The sequence below is a fragment of the Limtongia smithiae genome (assembly GCF_038497785.1).
Source record: "Limtongia smithiae strain NRRL Y-17922 unplaced genomic scaffold V1518scaffold_1, whole genome shotgun sequence".
NCBI classification, from domain to species: domain Eukaryota; kingdom Fungi; phylum Ascomycota; class Lipomycetes; order Lipomycetales; family Lipomycetaceae; genus Limtongia; species Limtongia smithiae.
The window spans coordinates 1-18,404 of NW_027117622.1; the positions used below are offsets into that span (position 1 = coordinate 1).

The 18,404-nt window shown below is 51.2% G+C and overlaps 8 protein-coding genes and 2 non-coding genes across 10 annotated transcripts; 2 read left to right on the plus strand and 8 right to left on the minus strand.

Annotated features, from left to right (window-relative positions):
* Nucleotides 1-1,381, minus strand: V1518DRAFT_5 (uncharacterized protein). Its single transcript, XM_066906601.1, has 3 exons — nucleotides 660-1,381; nucleotides 390-602; nucleotides 1-336 (listed from the first exon to the last, which is right to left on the minus strand). The coding sequence occupies exons 1-3, from the start codon at nucleotides 1,138-1,140 to the stop codon at nucleotides 305-307; spliced, it is 726 nt and encodes a 241-aa protein (XP_066761624.1). The 5' UTR covers nucleotides 1,141-1,381; the 3' UTR covers nucleotides 1-304.
* A 6,250-nt stretch (nucleotides 1,382-7,631) lies between these two features.
* On the minus strand, nucleotides 7,632-8,559 carry V1518DRAFT_408014 (CCAAT-binding transcription factor (CBF-B/NF-YA) subunit B-domain-containing protein). The gene has a single exon (XM_066902017.1). The coding sequence runs from the start codon at nucleotides 8,529-8,531 to the stop codon at nucleotides 7,932-7,934; it is 600 nt and encodes a 199-aa protein (XP_066761625.1). The 5' UTR covers nucleotides 8,532-8,559; the 3' UTR covers nucleotides 7,632-7,931.
* Nucleotides 8,560-8,607: 48 nt separating this feature from the next.
* On the plus strand, nucleotides 8,608-10,821 carry V1518DRAFT_408016 (uncharacterized protein). The gene is made up of 2 exons (XM_066902018.1): nucleotides 8,608-9,011; nucleotides 9,061-10,821. The coding sequence occupies exons 1-2, from the start codon at nucleotides 8,636-8,638 to the stop codon at nucleotides 10,740-10,742; spliced, it is 2,058 nt and encodes a 685-aa protein (XP_066761626.1). The 5' UTR covers nucleotides 8,608-8,635; the 3' UTR covers nucleotides 10,743-10,821.
* Nucleotides 10,750-11,936, minus strand: V1518DRAFT_408017 (uncharacterized protein). The gene is made up of 3 exons (XM_066902019.1): nucleotides 11,835-11,936; nucleotides 11,508-11,766; nucleotides 10,750-11,460 (listed from the first exon to the last, which is right to left on the minus strand). Exons 1-3 carry the CDS (start codon nucleotides 11,858-11,860, stop codon nucleotides 10,837-10,839), a joined length of 909 nt encoding a protein of 302 aa, XP_066761627.1. The 5' UTR covers nucleotides 11,861-11,936; the 3' UTR covers nucleotides 10,750-10,836.
* Nucleotides 11,937-12,064: 128 nt separating this feature from the next.
* On the plus strand, nucleotides 12,065-12,972 carry V1518DRAFT_408019 (uncharacterized protein). Its single transcript, XM_066902020.1, has one exon. The coding sequence runs from the start codon at nucleotides 12,099-12,101 to the stop codon at nucleotides 12,822-12,824; it is 726 nt and encodes a 241-aa protein (XP_066761628.1). The 5' UTR covers nucleotides 12,065-12,098; the 3' UTR covers nucleotides 12,825-12,972.
* On the minus strand, nucleotides 12,909-14,235 carry V1518DRAFT_51 (uncharacterized protein). Its single transcript, XM_066906608.1, has 2 exons — nucleotides 14,093-14,235; nucleotides 12,909-14,038 (listed from the first exon to the last, which is right to left on the minus strand). The coding sequence occupies exons 1-2, from the start codon at nucleotides 14,121-14,123 to the stop codon at nucleotides 12,993-12,995; spliced, it is 1,077 nt and encodes a 358-aa protein (XP_066761629.1). The 5' UTR covers nucleotides 14,124-14,235; the 3' UTR covers nucleotides 12,909-12,992.
* A 551-nt stretch (nucleotides 14,236-14,786) lies between these two features.
* V1518DRAFT_t12 lies at nucleotides 14,787-14,858 on the minus strand. The gene has a single exon. It is a non-coding gene; the product is annotated as a tRNA-Glu (tRNA).
* Nucleotides 14,859-16,386: 1,528 nt separating this feature from the next.
* V1518DRAFT_408025 (Metallo-dependent phosphatase) lies at nucleotides 16,387-18,205 on the minus strand. The gene is made up of 6 exons (XM_066902021.1): nucleotides 17,798-18,205; nucleotides 17,683-17,724; nucleotides 17,524-17,629; nucleotides 16,934-17,467; nucleotides 16,811-16,883; nucleotides 16,387-16,760 (listed from the first exon to the last, which is right to left on the minus strand). Exons 1-6 carry the CDS (start codon nucleotides 18,008-18,010, stop codon nucleotides 16,637-16,639), a joined length of 1,092 nt encoding a protein of 363 aa, XP_066761630.1. The 5' UTR covers nucleotides 18,011-18,205; the 3' UTR covers nucleotides 16,387-16,636.
* On the minus strand, nucleotides 18,042-18,400 carry V1518DRAFT_408026 (uncharacterized protein). The gene has a single exon (XM_066902022.1). The coding sequence runs from the start codon at nucleotides 18,363-18,365 to the stop codon at nucleotides 18,150-18,152; it is 216 nt and encodes a 71-aa protein (XP_066761631.1). The 5' UTR covers nucleotides 18,366-18,400; the 3' UTR covers nucleotides 18,042-18,149.
* V1518DRAFT_t11 lies at nucleotides 18,329-18,402 on the minus strand. The gene has a single exon. It is a non-coding gene; the product is annotated as a tRNA-Ala (tRNA).
* Nucleotides 18,403-18,404: the final 2 nt, after the last annotated feature.

The window sequence follows — 18,404 nt, forward strand, 5'->3', positions numbered from 1 at the left end:
AACATGCGCAGGAAGAACACAGAACGGGTGGTCTCTCATATGTCGCAAGCACCAGCGAACATGTTCGACTTCTTTGGGTGAGGGCGTCCCAGAGAGGTCTAGAACCTGATACGTGACAATCGCTGGGAAGAACATTACGACTAGCACACGCCGCCACCCAGAGGATTGAGCGGTAGCTGCCGGTGGACAGAGTGGTGACGATGAAGAGGAGGCAGCAGGGCCAGAGGAGGAAGTGGACGGGTCATCGAAAGGCTTGTACTCCTGTTCGTGCTCTGCTGTCGGTAACAAAACTTCTCGCGCAGTGTCATACGTCGACAGAAAATGTACCTGCGCTTCCTCATCAATGTTCGTGGAAGGAAGTGGTGGTATCTTGTCATCATGAGAAGTACCTTTGGCACCGCCTTGCAGCGGCAGCTCATCAACGCAACCAAGCCACTGATCGTCCACAGCAGAGTAAGCATCGAGATTCATCCTCGCGATGCGCTCCGCACGCTGTCTGCGGACAGCCAACAATATCAAGCCGCCACAGATCGCAATCAACAGTTTTCCCACAGCCAGCAGTAAATTTCTCGCCAACAACTCGGCAAATAAATGAACATCGACTACAGTAAAATTATTAGTTACGACTTGCATGAATTCAATCTTAAATAACTTCTCACATTTGTGCTTTGAGTAGCGCCTGCGCCCGACAGCGGTCAAGCAGATGTCATACCGCACCGCGCACGATCCGCGAAGGATAAATAGGTCGTCAGCCGACTCATAGCCTTCGCACTTGACTTCTGTCGCACCAAGCGTGAATTCCTCGGGCATGTTCGCTGTCGTGCATGTCCAGCGCACATATTCAGCGCCACCCTCGCCAGGTCCGATGTTGTGACATATCATGTCCCGCACAGTGTACAGCCCTAGAGCGTCGCCTGATACAGGCTCAAGTTGCGCAACAGCGGGAACACGGCGGTGAACTGTCATATTGCCAGAGTGAACGATAACAGTAGAGACAGCGGAAAGAAGAACGCAGTCGTCGCTAACGTGGCTGCTCTTCCATTTGTTGTGTCTGCCGTCGCGGCGGGCGTCAGCACCATACGGCATGTGCACAAGCAGCGCGCTAAACACAGTTGCCACATAGAACAAGGTGAGCCTCATAGCGGCAGTGACCGATATGAACAGCGAAATAGAGCGTCAGCGACGGCAGCGTCACGCAAAAGTGAAAGCGTACGCGATGTTTTAGGGGCGTTCAAGTGAACCTAATTTATCAGCGATCATGCGGCATATACGCTTGCCCTGTGCCACGAAGACGTCCAACATCACGATTCATGTAGGCAGTGGATGCATGTCTTAGATATACAAGAGAGACACTAAACACCTGCAAAACATAAGAATAAAGAGAACGGGGGAATGATAATAATAGCAGGAGAATTTAGTAGACGGCCGACCGATCAAGCCCTAACATTAGGGTCTACAACGGCGCACCTTGAAGCACAAGACTTGTAGCTGAACTGCGATGACGTCTCTACATTTCGATTGGACTTTCTGGTCGGCCATTCTAAATTACTCATCTTTGTGGCATATATTCTGTCAAACAATCAGAATATGAGAGCGATTTGCGGCTACGATCTCGGAACGGTGTTCGAGTTTACAAAGCTAACCATCTGAGTTCACGCCGTCGCCGCGGTTTGCAAAAACCCCATAAACTTCATTATAAGAAATGCCCATAGGTATGCTCTACCAACAATGTACAACTGTATAAGCAATAGGACTATCCTCTAGGAATCCGTATTATTCACTAGAACCGTCATTGGGAAAGAAGGTGGTTGGGAGAAAGTATGCAGTTAGGACAGAGTTTGGGCTGGCAAGGCCAATCACGTGCACTCCTGTTGTGAGAGGGCGGACTCTCGGACTGCAGTTTTCCACAACTAGTACATGCACGTAATTCTATCTTGCATTTGAAAATGGGACGTTGATGGTCTAGGCTGTAGGAGGAGCACATGGCTGCCATCTCGGAATCGTACTTGTTGGCTTGCTCTGCCGGCCACAGCATTCAAGTTCAGAGACGTCAACCTCTAGTCTGGAGTTTATACATAGACGACAACATGAACTGTTACGAAAGATGGTACAAAGCGATGCCAAAAGGGCGGAGCTAGAGGTACAACTGTGATAACAATCTCGAAACTTGGTTATTTGAATAGGCTGTGCTGGAAGAAGGCAACATGCCGGACTTAGATAGCTGCTTCCACATTGCGATCACCAAAAATAAACATGTGCCTCTGGAAGAAGACGTCAGATCTGATAACAAATAACAATATACAAATGCAAGACTCAAACCGGGAATGTGTTCTTCAAAGTGAAAGCACTGATGAGGCCGTTGGTTGCTGGAACTCATGGAGTGAGCACTGCTGAAGTTAGAGTGTGGCTAGCTCAAACAGAGACAGATAGAATAAACAATTGTGGTAATCCGCTGTCCCGGTATAAACTTAACATTAATAACTTCTACTGTTTGTCGGCTCGCTATATATGATTCGTATCAGCTCCGCACTCTCGTTCACACAAGCAAGGCACAAGAACACTGTTGAACTGTAGACAAGATATGGATCCACATCGGTGAATTCACGACCATGAAATTTCACTCAAATTCAAAATCCTTAAAGTCACCTGCGACAGACAGCTTCAGTTTCTCGTAATAGCTCGGAACATCGGCCAAGTTGTATATGCCATCTGGCCCTGATTTCTATATGTAGCGAGCCTGTTCTTATTGTTAGCTTAGTATGTCCATTGTCTAGTGAAAATGTTCCTCTGCTTTATTTTTTGTCCAATTTAAAGAAACTTAACAGGAAAGCAAGCAAATCTGGTCTGTTGTATTTGATCGTGGTAAGTGACCTGTGTCTGCCATTGTATAACCCTCATCAAGTTAAATTACAGCTCCTACCAATATCCCATGTATAGTCATTGTAAAATCTAGTCTTGGTAAGTCACATGGTGATGCCAAGCACTCACTGACCAGTTGCAATTTTCTCGGCAATGAATCGTGGAGAAAATGTCTTGACAAGAGCAAGTGGATATAGACAAAGAGGTCAAATATGGTAGCTTGTTCATGCCTTCACAAATTTGGACTTTGTAGATCTCAAGGAGTCGATCATGTTTCATTTGTAGTGCGAAGACTATTATATGCATATGTCCTCACACCATGCATGTTTCAGAGATTTCTCTGCCACGGCAGCTATGCCCCAGTATACTAGCATTCTTATACAGTAGCTTCAGGCACATAAATATGTACCTGTAAAATTATGAAGTAAATGTACCAATGACTGTCAAGAAATATTCAAGACAGGGTGTAGCAAGAGCAATTCGTTTCCATTATGAAAGCACAGTCATCACAAAGTCATCATTACTGACTCTACATCTCTACTCTATTCTCGGTTCGTTTGATCACATATTTCCCAGTCACTTGATACTTATTATTACATTATAATAAACACTCTAAAACTGGTGTGATCTCAGTGTGCATAATGCCTATGCGACTCCGGAGTAGTAAGAACCTGACTTTCATCGCCGCCTTCTGTACTCTCTATCACTTCCCCCCTCCTCTCTGGCGGGCTGCTACACTCCATCTCATAGTACATCCTCTAATATATAATTATTTTGCTTTTGTATATTCTAAGTCAGGATGGAATATAGAAAGTAGTTTAGATCGACAATAAGTATGTTGTTGTGCGTCAAAGGGATGTGTATTCGATATGCAACAGCAGCTGCACTAGCAATATCACATGCACAGCCCTGCAACTGCTCATACTGGATTGTATGACACATTACACATTGGATATTGTGCATAAGATCATACACATGGTTCAGTAGTGTTATGTGCATACCTTCAATTTCCATACACATGATGCTAGTGCAGACACTTCTCTCCGGAACTAGTGGCCTGTCTCCAAACAACATGTAGCCCACTGATATCAAGTTAGCAACCTATAATTTCAACTATTCTGTAGTTAATTTTCCTACATTTGAAATCGAGCGATATGGTTGTTCATTCTGATATAGTTTAGCACGTGCTAATCGGTCTAGACTTGGAGGGCACCGCGCTAACTGAAGATATCCTGTTCGAGCACCTTCAGTCCAGGACAGAGATATCATTCGAGATTATCAATGCCTGAGTCGGACTGAGGCAGAACAAACTTGGCGAAGACGACATCCGTCGCAAGAGCAACACGATTCTTCCGAGCTGCGGTTTGACTGACCTGCTGGGGGAAGAAAAATTGTGACTATCCAGACAGAGCGCGATGGAGCCAGAGCTGTTCCTGTCGCAGTTTTACTACGAAGCACTGCGTCGTCGTCGCACGGTGTATATCCCTGCACATGTGTAAGTTGTCGGACGGCTATATTCTCTCAGATTTGCCTGATTTCCTCTACAGATCTGGTCACTTCATCCTCCTCATAGAGTCATCCGGTGTCGGGATCATGATACGTCTTAGGACGTTCATCACCTGGACTCTAATCTGTCGAAGTAGAATTTACACCGCATGCTCGTGCTATTGTCGACGGTCTCATTCATGCAGTGCGGTCTTTATTGCAAACTTGTTCTTTCGCAGGTTGGTCAAAGTTGCCTGGGGACTTCGCTGGAACGAGACCCGCCTCAATTTTGCTATCATCGCATGTCCCAGCAAGACTCGACTTATAACTGCGGTTTGTTTGTGCTTGGACTTCTTCATTTGTACTTGTTGAATACGAAGTCGTAGGGCGCCCCGCTTGGTAATAGAATGGACGCGGTGGTTGAGAGGGGTTTCCTGGCGAGATAGGGGCCTATCCCGGATGAAATGCGCTTGATCATCATGTCAGACCTGCTGGAAGCTCTCAGAGATGATCTCTTTATATATCTCATATTGATATATAAGTATATACATTGATTTATAACCGTGTAGTGGTGTAACTGTATAACAAGTAGAAGATGGGCCGCAGCAGCTAATATTAGTGACCACACCACGAGTCCACTAAGTGCCCATAACTACTCCAACCGCATTTCCACTAGTGGCAGTAACAACTTCGACGAGATCTACACAACCATAGAGTCGCTATCTAAGGTGCAGACGAATTTTGCACATTTTTGCAGGCAGTACTGCATCTACATGATGGTCTGCTCCAAGGTCTTCACACCCTGTACGTCCAAAATTCTGTCACATGTTGCTCCTACTGTTTGATATTCAATAAAACTTCTACTGGTCTTCAAGTTTCCAGCCTCACTAATAGTCGACTCCTTTGACATAGCCACTTAACAATGCATTTTTGTTTTGTGATTATATTATAAATATGTTAATCAAGAACGACATGTAAGGATAGCAACTGGCTAAAATTCCGAGAGGCACTGCTAGAGATTTCAGAGTTGGTACCCACCTTAGAGTGTCGATATAACTCTTTCCAGTATCATAGTGGCTTAACATAGTAGGCATTAATTGCTCTTTAAAATGGCGTAGAAGCATCATCATACAACTAGGACCCAAGTGAGCACATGGCTACTGTTGGAATGGCACTGCCCAAGCTGGCTGAGCCAACTTCTCTATTAAGTTTCAAATTGGGTGGCTCCACCTTAGAGTAGTTTAAGGCAGAGCATATTTATTGCTGAGATACACTTCGTGAATGGACACCTTGGCAAACAAGGAGGATGGTAAAAGTAACTGGCATGTCAATGTTGGAATGGCATTGCTCAAACTGGCCTTACCAACTGAAGCCTTGAGTCGCGAGATGGCTGCCTCTCTTACGTGAGAGGCTTATAATGAAATACTGGTAGTATCAATGGCATGGTGTAGAGATGCTGTCAAACAATCAGAAGTATGAGAGCAACTTGTGGCTGCACATCTCGGATGGCATTCGAGCCAACACACCTAACTAAGCACCCAAGTTCTAAGATAGCAGCATTTTTTTCTGATAGGCCTGTAGTAGCATCATGGCATTGTCCGTCTACATGTAAAAAGAGTGCTGTTCATAAATCAAAATATGAGAATAACTGGAGCCGGCGATCTCAGCGCAGCATTGCGTAACTGCCAGAGTTGGCCGAACCATCTGGATTCCGAGATGACAACGTCATTTATGCGACAGGCTTATAATAACATTGTGGAAATATGCATATGCATGGTATGGAGGCGTTATCTAAATACAGATGAGAGCAACTTATGACTGTGATCTTGGAACGGCTAACCAAACCATCTGAGTTCCAAAATGATGACCCCTGGACTGCAATTTCTAAAATTTGCATAAAGATCATTATTAGAAATGTCTATATGCATGTCTATCAATGTACAGACCTAGAAGCAGCATATGACTACCACCTCGGAATCTACATTATTTATTAGGGGCAGCTTTGGCAAAGTAGGTGTGGTTGCGAGAAGCTGACAGTTAGCACCCTTGGTGTTTGAGCTGACAAAGCCGACAACTTTCATTGCTGTTCTGGAATGATAGGCTCAGACTGTAGTTTCTTTAACTAAAATATATTTACATGGTTCTATTTTGCATTCAACTGGGATGCCAAAAGGGCTAGGCCGCAGGAGGAGCATGAAGAACCATCTTGGAATCAGAATTTGGCCTGAGACTGACCAAAGCGTTGAAATTTTGAATTTGCAACCTCCAGGCTGGAGCTTATACATACATCACAAGGAGATTGTTAGTAAAGATGGTAGAAAGCGGTGCTAATTTGGACATAGCTGGCAGTGCAAATGCGATGGCAATCTTGGAACTTGGCTGCTTGAAAAACCTGCGCTGGTGAAAGGTGAGGTGGGCGGCAAAATGGCTGCCGGGGACTAATCGAGCAGACACCCCTGAAGTTTGGGCGAATGACAATCTCAACCCTGCAATTCGCAGAAATTAGCACTCTATTGTGTGCTTAGAGAGTCCATGCCAGACGAAATTCGGCTGGGCAATGTAAAGATTTAGCGAAGGCACAAACAAAATTCTTCGATGCAAGCAATTTTTTGTTGGAGGCCACGTATTTGTGGTAGTGCAATCTCTGATAACATGGTTTAGCAGATACACATAAAACGGACATTTCTTTGCGAAGGCTTCTTGAACATGTGGGAGCAGATGTTGTGATCAATTGGCTGAATATTGGCAATGCTGGTGGTAGTGGGAGGTGATGGGCCGCAGTCCGAGATGGAGAAAGAGGGAATACAATATGCCATCGTAATTTCTGCGGGTCTCGTACTAGATTTGATTCGGGACACTATGGTCTGGCAGTTTAGATGTTTCAGCGCAGCAAGTATGTAATCTGAATGCCCTCTAAGAGGATATGCTCTCTCGCACGTAGACTTGAATGTGAGGCACTGAGTGTTGTTGTTGTTGGTGTCTGGGACATAATCAGGTTGGTATGTTTGGTGCAAAACGAGGACCCCCAGCTCTGTCACAGCTAGAACCCCACTGAGACCCCTTCCGCGATTTAATATGAGCTGTAGGTGTAGATGAACACTCGCAAAATACTAATGGCGTGTGTAGTTCACTCTGAGTTGGAGTAACGGCTGGGTGGGAGTGAGAATTTGGCAAGGGCGAGCAGCTCATTGAAGTGTTGGGAGTTTGCAGCGCAGAGAAACTAACTCGTTGATGGAGTTGGCCTGAGGCTGTGAGCGGTGTATCCACGGCCCAAACTTTGCATCAGTGGCTCAAGCAGATGGACACACTGTTGGCGTGTCCCATGGAGCAAGATGGAGAGACGCGACGATGTGCGGCGATGAAGCGCATCGCTGCTCTCTTATAGCGCGTTGTGTGCTAGAGCTCGTGAAGACGAAGACCGGAGGTGTATGCGTGACGGGTATGGCACAGCCAGAATATTAGACAACACTAGAGTACAGTACATAAACAAACGCGAACCAGGCCGCACTGCAGCCAACATGAAAGAGAGAATCTAGAGTACACGGAAGCCCAAAGCAGTGGGCCCAAAGCACGGGAGGTGCGCAGTGCTACAGCGGGCGCTTTTCGTCATCATCGCGATCATCATCGGCGTCGCCGTCGTCATCATCATCATCTTCCTCCTCATCTTCGTCCTGGCGACCGTGCGCGGCGACGATGGGCGGGAGGCCCGAGTCGCGGATGGACTGCTCCGCCTCAGCGCGTTCGAGCCGCTCCTTCTCGGCGACCTCTGCTGCAGTTAGGAAGCGGCCACCCTGGCCGCGGGGCCGGCGCATGGCATGCTTGTGCCTGCTCTCGTGGAGGTACGGCCGCCGACCCTTGGAGACCTTGAGGGACTCTTCGAGCTTTGCACGGGCGAGACGACGCTTGAGGATACGGTGGTACTGCTTCGCGTTGACGTAGAGGGGTTGATCGCTCTCGTCGGGCTCTGGGTCGGGCTCGGGCTCACCGGGGTCGGGGTCAAGCTGCTGGTGGATGTGCTGTGGGCCGGGCTGTGCCTGCGGCTGCGGGGGGATGGGCGGCTGCTGGGCGTAGGGGTCGTCGTCGGGGTCGTCGTCCTCGTCATCGGGGTCGACAAGCGCGTGGAGGTCGAGCAGCGGGACCTGTGGCGGTTGATGGTGCAGGTGCTGCGCGTGCTGCTGGGCGTACATGACGGGGTCGGGGATTTGGGGGATAGCGTAGTGGAGATGACGATGGCGAAGAAGAAGTAAACACCGCGCACTTCACCGCCGCCAGCTTCCCCATCCCCCGTATAATGTCCGCCCCGCGCTCCCTCGCCGAGCGACTTCATCCAGCGCCCTACGTGGATCCGCACTCCGTCGCCTGTCAGGTATCCTTCGCTCAGTTCGCCGACTGGCGCCGCCAGCACACCCCGCCAACCCTCCCACCTCCCGACACTGCGCTGCTCCGCCGCGACTACGACGCGTATCGCCGCCAACTCTACGCGCGCCTCGCCCGCGGCTTCGTGGTTTTGCATATCCGTGACCAGTGGTTCCGTGAGCGCTATGATCCGGTCCTACGCGCCGACGCTGACAAGGACCTCCGTGCGTACCGGGCGTTCTGTCTCGCCGACTTTCTACACGAGCTGCGTGCCGGCGTATTTGACGGCTTCACGCTTGACAGCGACAGGCGTGAGTGCATGCAGAGTTCGTGTCCCTCGCCCAGCTACTGACCTAGCAGCCCGCCTCCTCGGTCCTGAGCATGATGCCGCCGACGACGCGCCGCCAGACACTAAAAAGGTCGTCCTCATCAAGTCTGTCGCACCGTATATTCCCCGCGCAAAGCTGCTCGCCCTCGCGCGCCAGATACCATCCGCCGTCTTCATCTCCCTCTCCGAGCCGAACCAGGGCCGCCGCTTCCACCGCGTGGCCTGGGTCATGCTCTCGGCGGACGCCGACCTGCAGAAGGCCGTCGAGGCGCTCGACGGCCAGATTATCTATGCCGGCGACGGCGACGCCGAGGCCGACACCGAGCTCCAGCACTCTGAGTTCCGCGTCCACGCTGGCGAGCATCACTTTGCGCGCGCCATCAAGCGCCGATACCTCCCCGCGGCACTGTCTGCACCGGACACCATTGCGACCGACAGCCAGCGCGCGCTGCGTGCCGCGCGCAAGCTCGAGAAGGAAATCGGCATGGAGGGCGCAGTCGACGAGGTGCGTGCGCGTGCAGAAAATTTCGTCAACGACAAGCTGCGACCGGAAGACGTCGTTGCGGGGGGGACACAGTTCAAGGAGGAGAAGTCGGAGGACGAGGACGGTATGGTCGACGAGGAGGCCGAGCGGGACCGTCACCGGCGTCTCGAGATTTCCAAGAAGGAGCTCGACCTCACCGTGCTCTACCTCCGTCAGGTGTACTCGTTCTGCTACTACTGCGTGACGCTGTGCGACTCCATCTGCGACCTCGGGAAGAAGTGCCCTCAAGGTCACTTACGCCGACCAGTCCCTACAAATCCGGAGGAAGAGAAGGCATTTTTTGAGCGAGATCAGTACACAGACAATTGGATTCGGTCCTGGACAGAGCGCTACGAGCTCTTCCTCGACCCCACAAGCCTGACGTCGGTCGCTCTCGTCCGCGAGCTGGGCGGTTGCGACGTAGACGCGGTGGTTTCGTACGAAATAAACGCGCGTGTGAGCAAGGAAGACGACTCGCGCTTCCGCTGCACGGTTGGCACCTGCACGAAGCTGTTCAAGGGCGCGGACTTTGTGCACAAGCACATCGAGAAGAAGCATCCCGAGTTCGTGCAAGCCGTGCGTAAGGAGGCAGATATGCTCAACGCGTACGTCGCGGACCCGTGCCGTCTCATGCCACCCCGTCGCGATGGCTCGCTGCCGTTGCTGCGTGACGATATGGGGAAGAAGGTCGTGGCCGCCAATGCAGAGGAGGACGGCTCACCCGCTGTGCGTGCTGCGCGCGCAAAGATGCTCTCCACTTTTGGCGGCTTACCCATAGCATACCCCCCGCCGCCGCCATTACCAGTTCCGGGCTCGTCGGGCCAGCCGCAATTTTTCGTTGCAGACCCGTTCAACTTTGGCCAGTCCGAGGGTGCGCGGGGATCGAACCGGAGGCAGGAGCGCGGCAGCAATGACCGCGATCGCGGACGTAACGGCGATCGAGGAGACCGAGAGCGTAACTTCAGATCGCGAAGTCCTGGCTCGGGCCGCCGACCTTTCCCCGAAAGTCGTGGCGATCGCGATAACCGTAATAGCAGTAACGGCGGCAGCCGAGGGGATTTCTACCGCGGCAGCGGCCGACACAACAATGGCGAGAACGGCAAGACGCGAAGAGCAGAGGAGCCACGAGGGCGCACGCTGCGGAGCTACGGAGACCTTGACACCGGCGAGGTAAAGCTGCGGTTCTACTAGGGCAATGTAGTTATGAAGTTAGTTTTGTACAATACTATGGCTGCGAGTTTGAGCGAGTTAAATAAACGATCATGTATAATATACAGTAGTATTGCTAGTCGTCCGTATCCATCTTGTCTTCCTTTGGTGCCGGTGCCGCACCGTCGTCCGCGGGTGGAGCTACTCCGCTGTCACCGGCAAGTGCGCTCTCCACCGCACTACTCCCCGCCGGTGCTGTGGTAGTCTCCTCGGGGATAGTGGCTGGGACAACTGCGTCTCGTTCGCGCTGAGCCTGCCGTGCACGCTCCTCTTCAAGTGATATACGCAGGGCGAGGGCAAGCTCAGGGTCGAGATTTGGATCGACGCCAAACTCGTACACATCTTCAGGATTGCCGGAGGAGCCGCCGTAACGGGCAGCGGTGGCGGCCGAAACCTGGGGCACACCATCCTCGTCGGTGAGGATGGGCGAGGTGACGATGATGTCGGAGAGCAGGTGCGGGCCGGCAGGGATGGTCACGAGATGGCTGTTCTCGCCGGACTTGACGTTGCGGATGAACTTGTCGAGCTTGTCGACGTTCTCTGCGTCCTGACCAAAGTTGATGAAGTCGACGGCGACGTTGTTCTTCTTCATCTTCTTTGCGAGCTTGACGAGCTCTTTCTCATCCTCCGCGATGGGCGAGCCGACGAAGACAATGATGCGCTGGCGCTGTGACTTGTTCTGGCGGTGTTTCAGCGCGAGCTGCGGTCGTTAGCACGATCCAAACACGCACACAAGCAAAAACGTACCGCAGCAATTTGGATGGCAGTAGTGAGATGCGCCTGGCCCTCGACCTTTGCGCGCACGCTGGCAGCGAGGATCTTGCCAAAGTCAGAGGTCAGCGTGACGAGGACCTCAGGCGCGCGCGCGGCCATGGTCATGAGGCCAACCGCGTTCTCAGGGTTGGAGTTTGTCTTTGCAGTGAAGATAAGGTTGACAGCATCAGACTGGGAGTCGAAGCGCGACGGTGTGAAGTCACCGTTGCGCATGTACTCGGAATTGTCCATGCTGTGGGTGCGAAAGATCAGAGTCAGCGTTAGATCGGGAAGGCGTACATTTATGGGGAAAATACGCACACGACCATCGTCGCTTCAAGAACCATACTGGCGGTGCTGTGTGGTGACCTGCTGCTATGCGATCAGCTGCTGGTCTGGATGCGAGCGGTGGGAAGCTGTGTCTGGCGGTAGGTTGTGTAGAGATCCGCGAAGTGAAGCGCGTCGAAGCATGCAGTTCGAACCGGAACCCGGTTCAGCACAAGCTTGCCTGTCTGGTTCGCACGCCGGTTCCGTCCCCGCGTCGCCCTCACCCTCTTGATCACTTCCACTCCTCCACACGACAGCATGAACGCAGACCCCTACGACGACATCGCGAGGGAAGTGGATGCGCACCTCGGCGCTCTGCGTCCACAGGCTCATGCCTACGTCGTTTCCCTCAATTCATCCTCCCCAGCAGCCGGCCCGTCGCCCGCGACGCCAACCCGCGACGAGCTCGATGCCGCTCTCGACGAACTCGACGCCACGCTCAAAGACCTCGACGACTCTGTAAAAGCGGTTGAGATGGCTGGCCCCTCAGCCGCGGCAGCGCAGTTTGGACTCTCGCAGGAGCTCGTGCATAATCGGCGTGCCTTTGTGAACGCGCGTAAGAACGAGCTTACACGGATGCGCGGTGCAGTGCGGGCGGCGGGCGCGGCGAGACGCGAAGGGCCGGCTTTCGTGAGCATTCCTATTGGCGACGAGAACTCGGAGTCGTATCAGCGCGATATGGAGATGGAGCGTGAGCACCAAGCGCTGCTGATGCGCGATCAAGATGCACAACTCGACTCGGTCATCACGACAGTGCAGAACCTGCGGGATCAGGCGGCAGTGATGGGCACGGAGCTTGAGGAACATGTCGAGCTACTACAAGACCTCGACGATCGTGTGGACCGCACACAGAGCAAGCTTAAGCTCGGCATGCAGCGCGTGCGGTGGATTCTCAAAAAGAATGAAGAGAAGGCTTCGAATTGGTGCATAGGGATTCTTACGGTGGTGCTGTTTATATTGTTGTTTCTTGTACTGCTCGCGTGAGTGCGGGTACAGCGGGCATTGCATTGGCGGGCGTTTTGTTCACTCTCTATTAGAAATTAGTCTAACTACCATGCACATAACCAAAGAAATCATTTCCGATGATAACAACCAACAAGTATGTATGGAATACATGCATAATTAATGACCAAACAAATCACAGATAGACTGCTAAAAGTTCGCGGATATACCACTCGTACTTGCGCGCTGCACAGCGGGGGGTTTTCGCGTCGACACGAGCGGCGCTGTGGATGCAGCGTAGTCTGTGCTCGGGTTCGCGCTGTGGTTCGCGCTGGGCCCATTGTTACGTGAGTCCATGCTGCTCAAGCTCATGCTGTTGCGCGTGTGTGTCATGACGGGGGACACGCCGGCGAGCGGCGTACCGCCGAACGTGCCGCTCGACATTGGGCGAGGGGGTATCACACTGCCATTGGAAGAGTGGGCTGCAGATGTTCGCCGCGACGACATGGGCGGGATTGGTGGTGGTGTAGCAGCAAACTGCCCGAACGGCATATCGGTGGACGAGGACGAGCCAGAGGACTGCTCGCTACTCGGAGAGCCCGCTTTGTTGGGATCGTACGGGCTGCTTGGAGATGGTGTTCCTGATTCTATGGCAGAGGCGAGGCGCGGGTCAAATGGCGAGCTGCTGGTGTTCGGGGGCACGTTCGGCATGCTAGAGCCCCAGCCTCTGTATCCGCCTAATGGTGATCGCGGTGCTGACAATTCTCTTATCTCAGCGGTGCCGCTGCCATCGCCATTAGTAGCAGCGCCGCCCCCGCCGGAGGACACGTTGGGGTTGTAGTTGTACTCCTCTTCCTCCTGCATGCGTGCTTGATGCATTGCGCGCTTGTTTTTCCGACGCCGCCAGAAGAAAAAGATGACAACGCATGCGAGCAAGATGACACCAATTGGGACGCCAACGCCGACGCCAATCTTGCCACCGGTGGACAGCGCGGAGGAGGACGAGCGCGAGGAGGACCCTGCAGCAGTTGTTGGGGAGGAGGCTGCGGCTGTGGCTGTGGAGGACGCCGACGTGCCGGAGTCAGCGGTAGAGGAGGTGGTGTCGCTGGCGGCGCGGGTGAGGGTGACAGTGACGGTTACAACTTGGTTGGCGGAGGTGTATGTGGAGGTCGCAGTGGTGGTGATAGAGGACTGGGATGTGGTGGAGGAGATGGTCGACAAGAACGTGGTGGATGCGGAGGCGGATAGCACCGTATCTGTAGAGGGTCAGCTGACATTTTGCTATGGAGCAGGCATTGATACGGACTCACCAGACGCAGTGGAGTTAGCGAAGGCGGCCATGGCGGCGCGTCGTCATGGAGAGACGGTGAAGCTGGGGGGGAGAGTATCAGGTCCAAGAATAGCAGCAGGTCGGCGGTGCTTTGCTGACGACTGACTTTGTCCGGTAGCGCAATAGAGACGGTGATGGCGAAGTTGGTGACTGCAGAAAGTAGCCGTGCACGCAGATCCACAGTACACACTTCTTCTGTTGTGCTCTGCCCGTGAAGAAAGAGGAGGCCGTCGCGGATGCGGAAACAGCGCTTCTCACGACAGTGCTCGGCTGGCGACGTCATCGTCGTCACGACACTACGCCAACCACATCACCACTCTGCGCGCATTCCCTTAGGCGGCAGGTCCGTCGGCATGACAACATCCTCCTCTTCTACGGCCTATCTTCATACACGCCCTTATTTATCGCCTCCTTCGCCTTCGCGCCCGCCGAAGGCGCACGCGAGTTCAGACCCGGTTTAGAGTTGTAAGCATGCACGTGGCTGTTCCTTTGTCAATTTCGCCCGAGCGCCACAGCCAGGCACGATCTTCCATCTCCATCCACGCAATTCTCTCACTTTATGCATCCCTCTCCACCTCGACCCGCGCTGTAGCAATTAAAAGTCCCCAAATATATGCATGCTGCAAAAATTGACTTCGGCAAAACTTAAAGCTGAAAGACATAGCAAAAGTAGACTCCGAAACGGGGAATTGAACCCCGATTTGCCCGGTGAGAGCGGACCGTGCTAACCATTACACTATTTCGGATATCTTTAGTCTTCTGGAGATTCTCGATTCTCTAGTGTGCCAAGTCACGTCCGATAATTTAGGGTAATTAGTGCTAGGTACACAATGTCTAACAATTAATTATTTTGTGGCCAATATCCTGCGGGCTACGGCGTCGACTCGTTTAACCGCCGCCGCAAACCACAACGCGACAATAAGAGATCAGGTAGCAGGTTTGACGATACCGCGAGGTTGATGTCACATCATCTGAAATAAGAAACATTATTTTTAGCTGACAGCAAGTTATGACACTTAGTAGTCCCTGTGCTCTTACTGCTTCTCATAGCAGTAGGTCATCATGAGCCAGCAACCATCCCCGTGCGCGCGCTGACGAAGCTGTAACGACACATTTGGAAAGCAATCCTCTATTTTGTAACTTGTTATTGCTTATAGCATACGCTTGTTACTTACGGCTAGTCCCGATAGCAATGGTCATCAGTACATCAGTTAACTAATGAATTGGTCAGGCTTGTGTCAATTAGTTAGCTAGCCAACCTGATAGGTATGCGACGGTGACACAGCTGCCTCTGCTAGCCGAGTTGAAATACATTTATCAGCTGAATTAAGCATCTTGACTAACAAGTCATATGTTGGATTGCGAGATACAATATTGCTAGAAAGTAGTGAGTGGGTGGTTAATGACAAAAATCTATTGACTAAATTGGTTAAATAAGCTAGCTAGCACAATTAGCGGAGTAAATTTGTCTTGTTAATCACTGTCTTCAGTTTAGTTATCAGTAAGTTGGTCTGAGGTCATCTAAATTTTAGTTAGCGCTAAGTTAGTTGAGCGAAAATATTGAACTATCCTGGTCGGATACATGAGCTAACTGCTGACTTAAACGAATTAGTGACATAATAAGTTCATTAAGTTAGTTAACTGACTTGGCGAAGTAATTACTTACCTATGGCTAAAGAGAACAATGAGGTTAGTTGGTTGAATGAGTTAGCTAAACTAAAATTATTGTGGAACCTAAGTATGGTGCTCAGGTAATATGTGGTGCTCAATTATTAAAGAAGTTGCAGTTATATAATTTCAGAGCGAACTTACTGAGGTGTAGATTTAGATATAGTGTTAATTTAGTCACATTGTAAACTTTGCGGTAGGCATATAGTACGAGTGATTAGTTAGCCAGTGGACTTGGTGAGTCTTAGGCGGTCTCAACTCCAGAGAGCTGGCTCGCAACCCTTTGAATACAAGAGAAGATTTGGCACTAATTGCCGGGCTGCGGAAGTATAGATTCCGGATCGATTTCCGGATCTAATCCGGATCCGGACCCGGATTCACAGTCGGCGCATCTCCGCCGGGATCGCCAAGGCAACAGAGATAGAAATGGCATGCAGTGGAGATCAAGGCAGTATTCGGCTAATGAAGGCCGATGATGAGAAGATAAGTTCGCATGCAGATAGATCAATTAGTTACCTGGGCTGTTCTCACGGCATTCAAAAGTGATTTCTCGATAGCAATTTGCAAGAGAATAACAAGACGGGTATATGCATACGCACCTGGCCCTCTAGAAAACTGTGCAAATAAGAATCCATATATTTGCTGTTGTACCTGCTACCATATATCCTATATATCCCCAGTCATAAATTACAAATAATAAACACACAGCCACATCCGATTTATGCAAGTTAAAGCTGCATTATTAATACAGCACTAGCTTTTAGCATAAACTAACGAAATCCATATCGCATCCTGACACAACCATCATGAAAGTCCGGAAATAGAATCCACTTTGGAATACAACATGGTCACGATATTACTTGCAGAGGTTAGCATTTGATGCACGCCGCAAGAGGAGAGACAAACATACAAGGAAGTAATCAGGCGTGCGCCTCGAAACTGATGGCTCGCCAAGACGCGGGCTAGGATCGAACTGCAAGCTACGGGAGTGTTAGTCTGAGTCATTACAAGAAGTAGTCATAAGACTTACAAGGTGTACTTGAGATTCTCGTCGATCTCCATAATCGCGGCCTGGTTACCGCATCTGTAGCAGTAATTGGGCGCTATAAAAGAATTAGAAAGGACAGCCCAAAGAATACCCAAGACAACATACCAGAGAAGATGGTGACGACCTGCTGGTCCTGACTCCAGTTGTAGCCCTCCATGACAAGCTGATGAGCACGAGCAATAAGACTTAGTCCGTTCTTGTGATTAAATGCTTCAGATATGTCCTGGCCGAAAGTAAATCCAGCGCCACGGGGGGAGATGCCCCATCCGCACCGGTCATCGGGATCTGACCAGAGGAGATCGCACATAGGGCCCTCGTGCGGAACCTCTTGAATACGGTCGAGCGCGCGAATGTTGTCAAGTGAGTCGATAGATGGCGAGAGACCTCCATGAAGACAGAAGATCTGGTTCTCGATCAGGGCGGTCAACGGCAAGTAGTCGAAGAGATCGGTGAAGTACTTCCACACGTTAGGGTTACCGTACTTTCGAAGGCACTCGTCGTAGAAACCGTAAACCTGAGTGATCTGTCGTGATTCGTGGTTGCCACGAAGGATTGTTAGTCGGCTGGGATGTCGAATCTTCATGGCGACGAGGAGGGTGACGGTCTCCACTGAAAAGTATCCGCGGTCAACGTAGTCGCCTATATGCGCGTGTTAGTCACCAACGTAAGACAGAAATAGATCTAAGGTGTCATACCCATGAATAGGTAGTTGGTATCGGGATTGGGTCCGCCGATCTTGAACAGCTCCATGAGATCATGGAACTGGCCGTGGATATCTCCACACACGGTGACAGGGCATTTCTGTTTCATGGTTAAAACCAAGAATAAAGTGAGAACATGGCCATGCTACGTACCACTTCTTGAACGTTTGACTCCTTCTCCAAGATTTCACGGGCCTGCAAAGTAGGTCAGATCAGCATCGGTCGGGTGGACGACGATCGGTGTTGCACCAAACACACTCAAGCGCACCTTGTCGCACAGTCGCTTAACATCGGCCTCGCTGATCTGCTTGCAGTCCATGAGCATCTCAATCCATCGATCGAGCTCGTCGTACGACTTTGACTCCGAAACAGGCGCAGCAGCGGCCGCTGTATCAGGGTTGAAGGCAATTTCATGCGCCGCAGAGGGAGAGAGCGCGGGAAGGCCGGCGTCCTCCATGATCACGTCATTGTCAGAATCCATTGTAGTGAGATGTGGGAGCTAAAGGAGTGCGTGTAAAGCTTGGACTGGGACGCGATGAGGGAGCAAGAGGGAGGCTTGGGAGACGAGGATCGACAGGGTTGTTTGGGAGGCGCAAGGGGGACAGACCTCTTCAAGTCAACTAGCAAAACGGCTGCACGCGATCGCGAGTCGTGATGGACTGCAGAACTATCACACTGCCACAAACTACAACCAAGCACTGCAACGAACACAAGATATGCCGGCTTTCTAACAATCTTAGTGGTTGCTTAACATTGAAAAAATAGATTCGGATCAAGAAGCAAGTGATGCATAAAAAAATGGACGACACCGGAATTGAACCGGGGACCCCCCGCATGCTAAGCGGATGTGATAACCAACTACACCAGACGCCCTT

What these genes read in the sequence shown, in the direction of transcription:
- V1518DRAFT_408025 (XM_066902021.1), bottom strand. Translation starts at nt 18,010, where the DNA reads ATGGATTCTGACAATGACGTGATCATGGAGGACGCCGGCCTTCCCGCG. An exon ending in TTAAGCGACTGTGCGACAAG is followed by an intron (nt 17,725 to 17,797) that starts GTGCGCTTGAGT and finishes CCTACTTTGCAG; the next exon opens with GCCCGTGAAATCTTGGAGAA. An exon ending in GGTCGTCACCATCTTCTCTG is followed by an intron (nt 16,884 to 16,933) that starts GTATGTTGTCTT and finishes ATTCTTTTATAG; the next exon opens with CGCCCAATTACTGCTACAGA.
- V1518DRAFT_408019 (XM_066902020.1), top strand. Translation starts at nt 12,099, where the DNA reads ATGAACGCAGACCCCTACGACGACATCGCGAGGGAAGTGGATGCGCAC.
- V1518DRAFT_408014 (XM_066902017.1), bottom strand. Translation starts at nt 8,531, where the DNA reads ATGTACGCCCAGCAGCACGCGCAGCACCTGCACCATCAACCGCCACAG.
- V1518DRAFT_408017 (XM_066902019.1), bottom strand. Translation starts at nt 11,860, where the DNA reads ATGGTTCTTGAAGCGACGATGGTCGT. An exon ending in CTTGAAGCGACGATGGTCGT is followed by an intron (nt 11,767 to 11,834) that starts GTGCGTATTTTC and finishes TCGCACCCACAG; the next exon opens with CATGGACAATTCCGAGTACA. An exon ending in CTGCCATCCAAATTGCTGCG is followed by an intron (nt 11,461 to 11,507) that starts GTACGTTTTTGC and finishes TAACGACCGCAG; the next exon opens with CTCGCGCTGAAACACCGCCA.
- V1518DRAFT_5 (XM_066906601.1), bottom strand. Translation starts at nt 1,140, where the DNA reads ATGAGGCTCACCTTGTTCTATGTGGCAACTGTGTTTAGCGCGCTGCTT. An exon ending in GCGCTACTCAAAGCACAAAT is followed by an intron (nt 603 to 659) that starts GTGAGAAGTTAT and finishes ATTTTACTGTAG; the next exon opens with TCGATGTTCATTTATTTGCC. An exon ending in GCTGCAAGGCGGTGCCAAAG is followed by an intron (nt 337 to 389) that starts GTACTTCTCATG and finishes AACATTGATGAG; the next exon opens with GAAGCGCAGGTACATTTTCT.
- V1518DRAFT_408026 (XM_066902022.1), bottom strand. Translation starts at nt 18,365, where the DNA reads ATGCGGGGGGTCCCCGGTTCAATTCCGGTGTCGTCCATTTTTTTATGC.
- V1518DRAFT_408016 (XM_066902018.1), top strand. Translation starts at nt 8,636, where the DNA reads ATGTCCGCCCCGCGCTCCCTCGCCGAGCGACTTCATCCAGCGCCCTAC. An exon ending in CACGCTTGACAGCGACAGGC is followed by an intron (nt 9,012 to 9,060) that starts GTGAGTGCATGC and finishes CTGACCTAGCAG; the next exon opens with CCCGCCTCCTCGGTCCTGAG.
- V1518DRAFT_51 (XM_066906608.1), bottom strand. Translation starts at nt 14,123, where the DNA reads ATGGCCGCCTTCGCTAACTCCACTGCGTCTG. An exon ending in CGCTAACTCCACTGCGTCTG is followed by an intron (nt 14,039 to 14,092) that starts GTGAGTCCGTAT and finishes GACCCTCTACAG; the next exon opens with ATACGGTGCTATCCGCCTCC.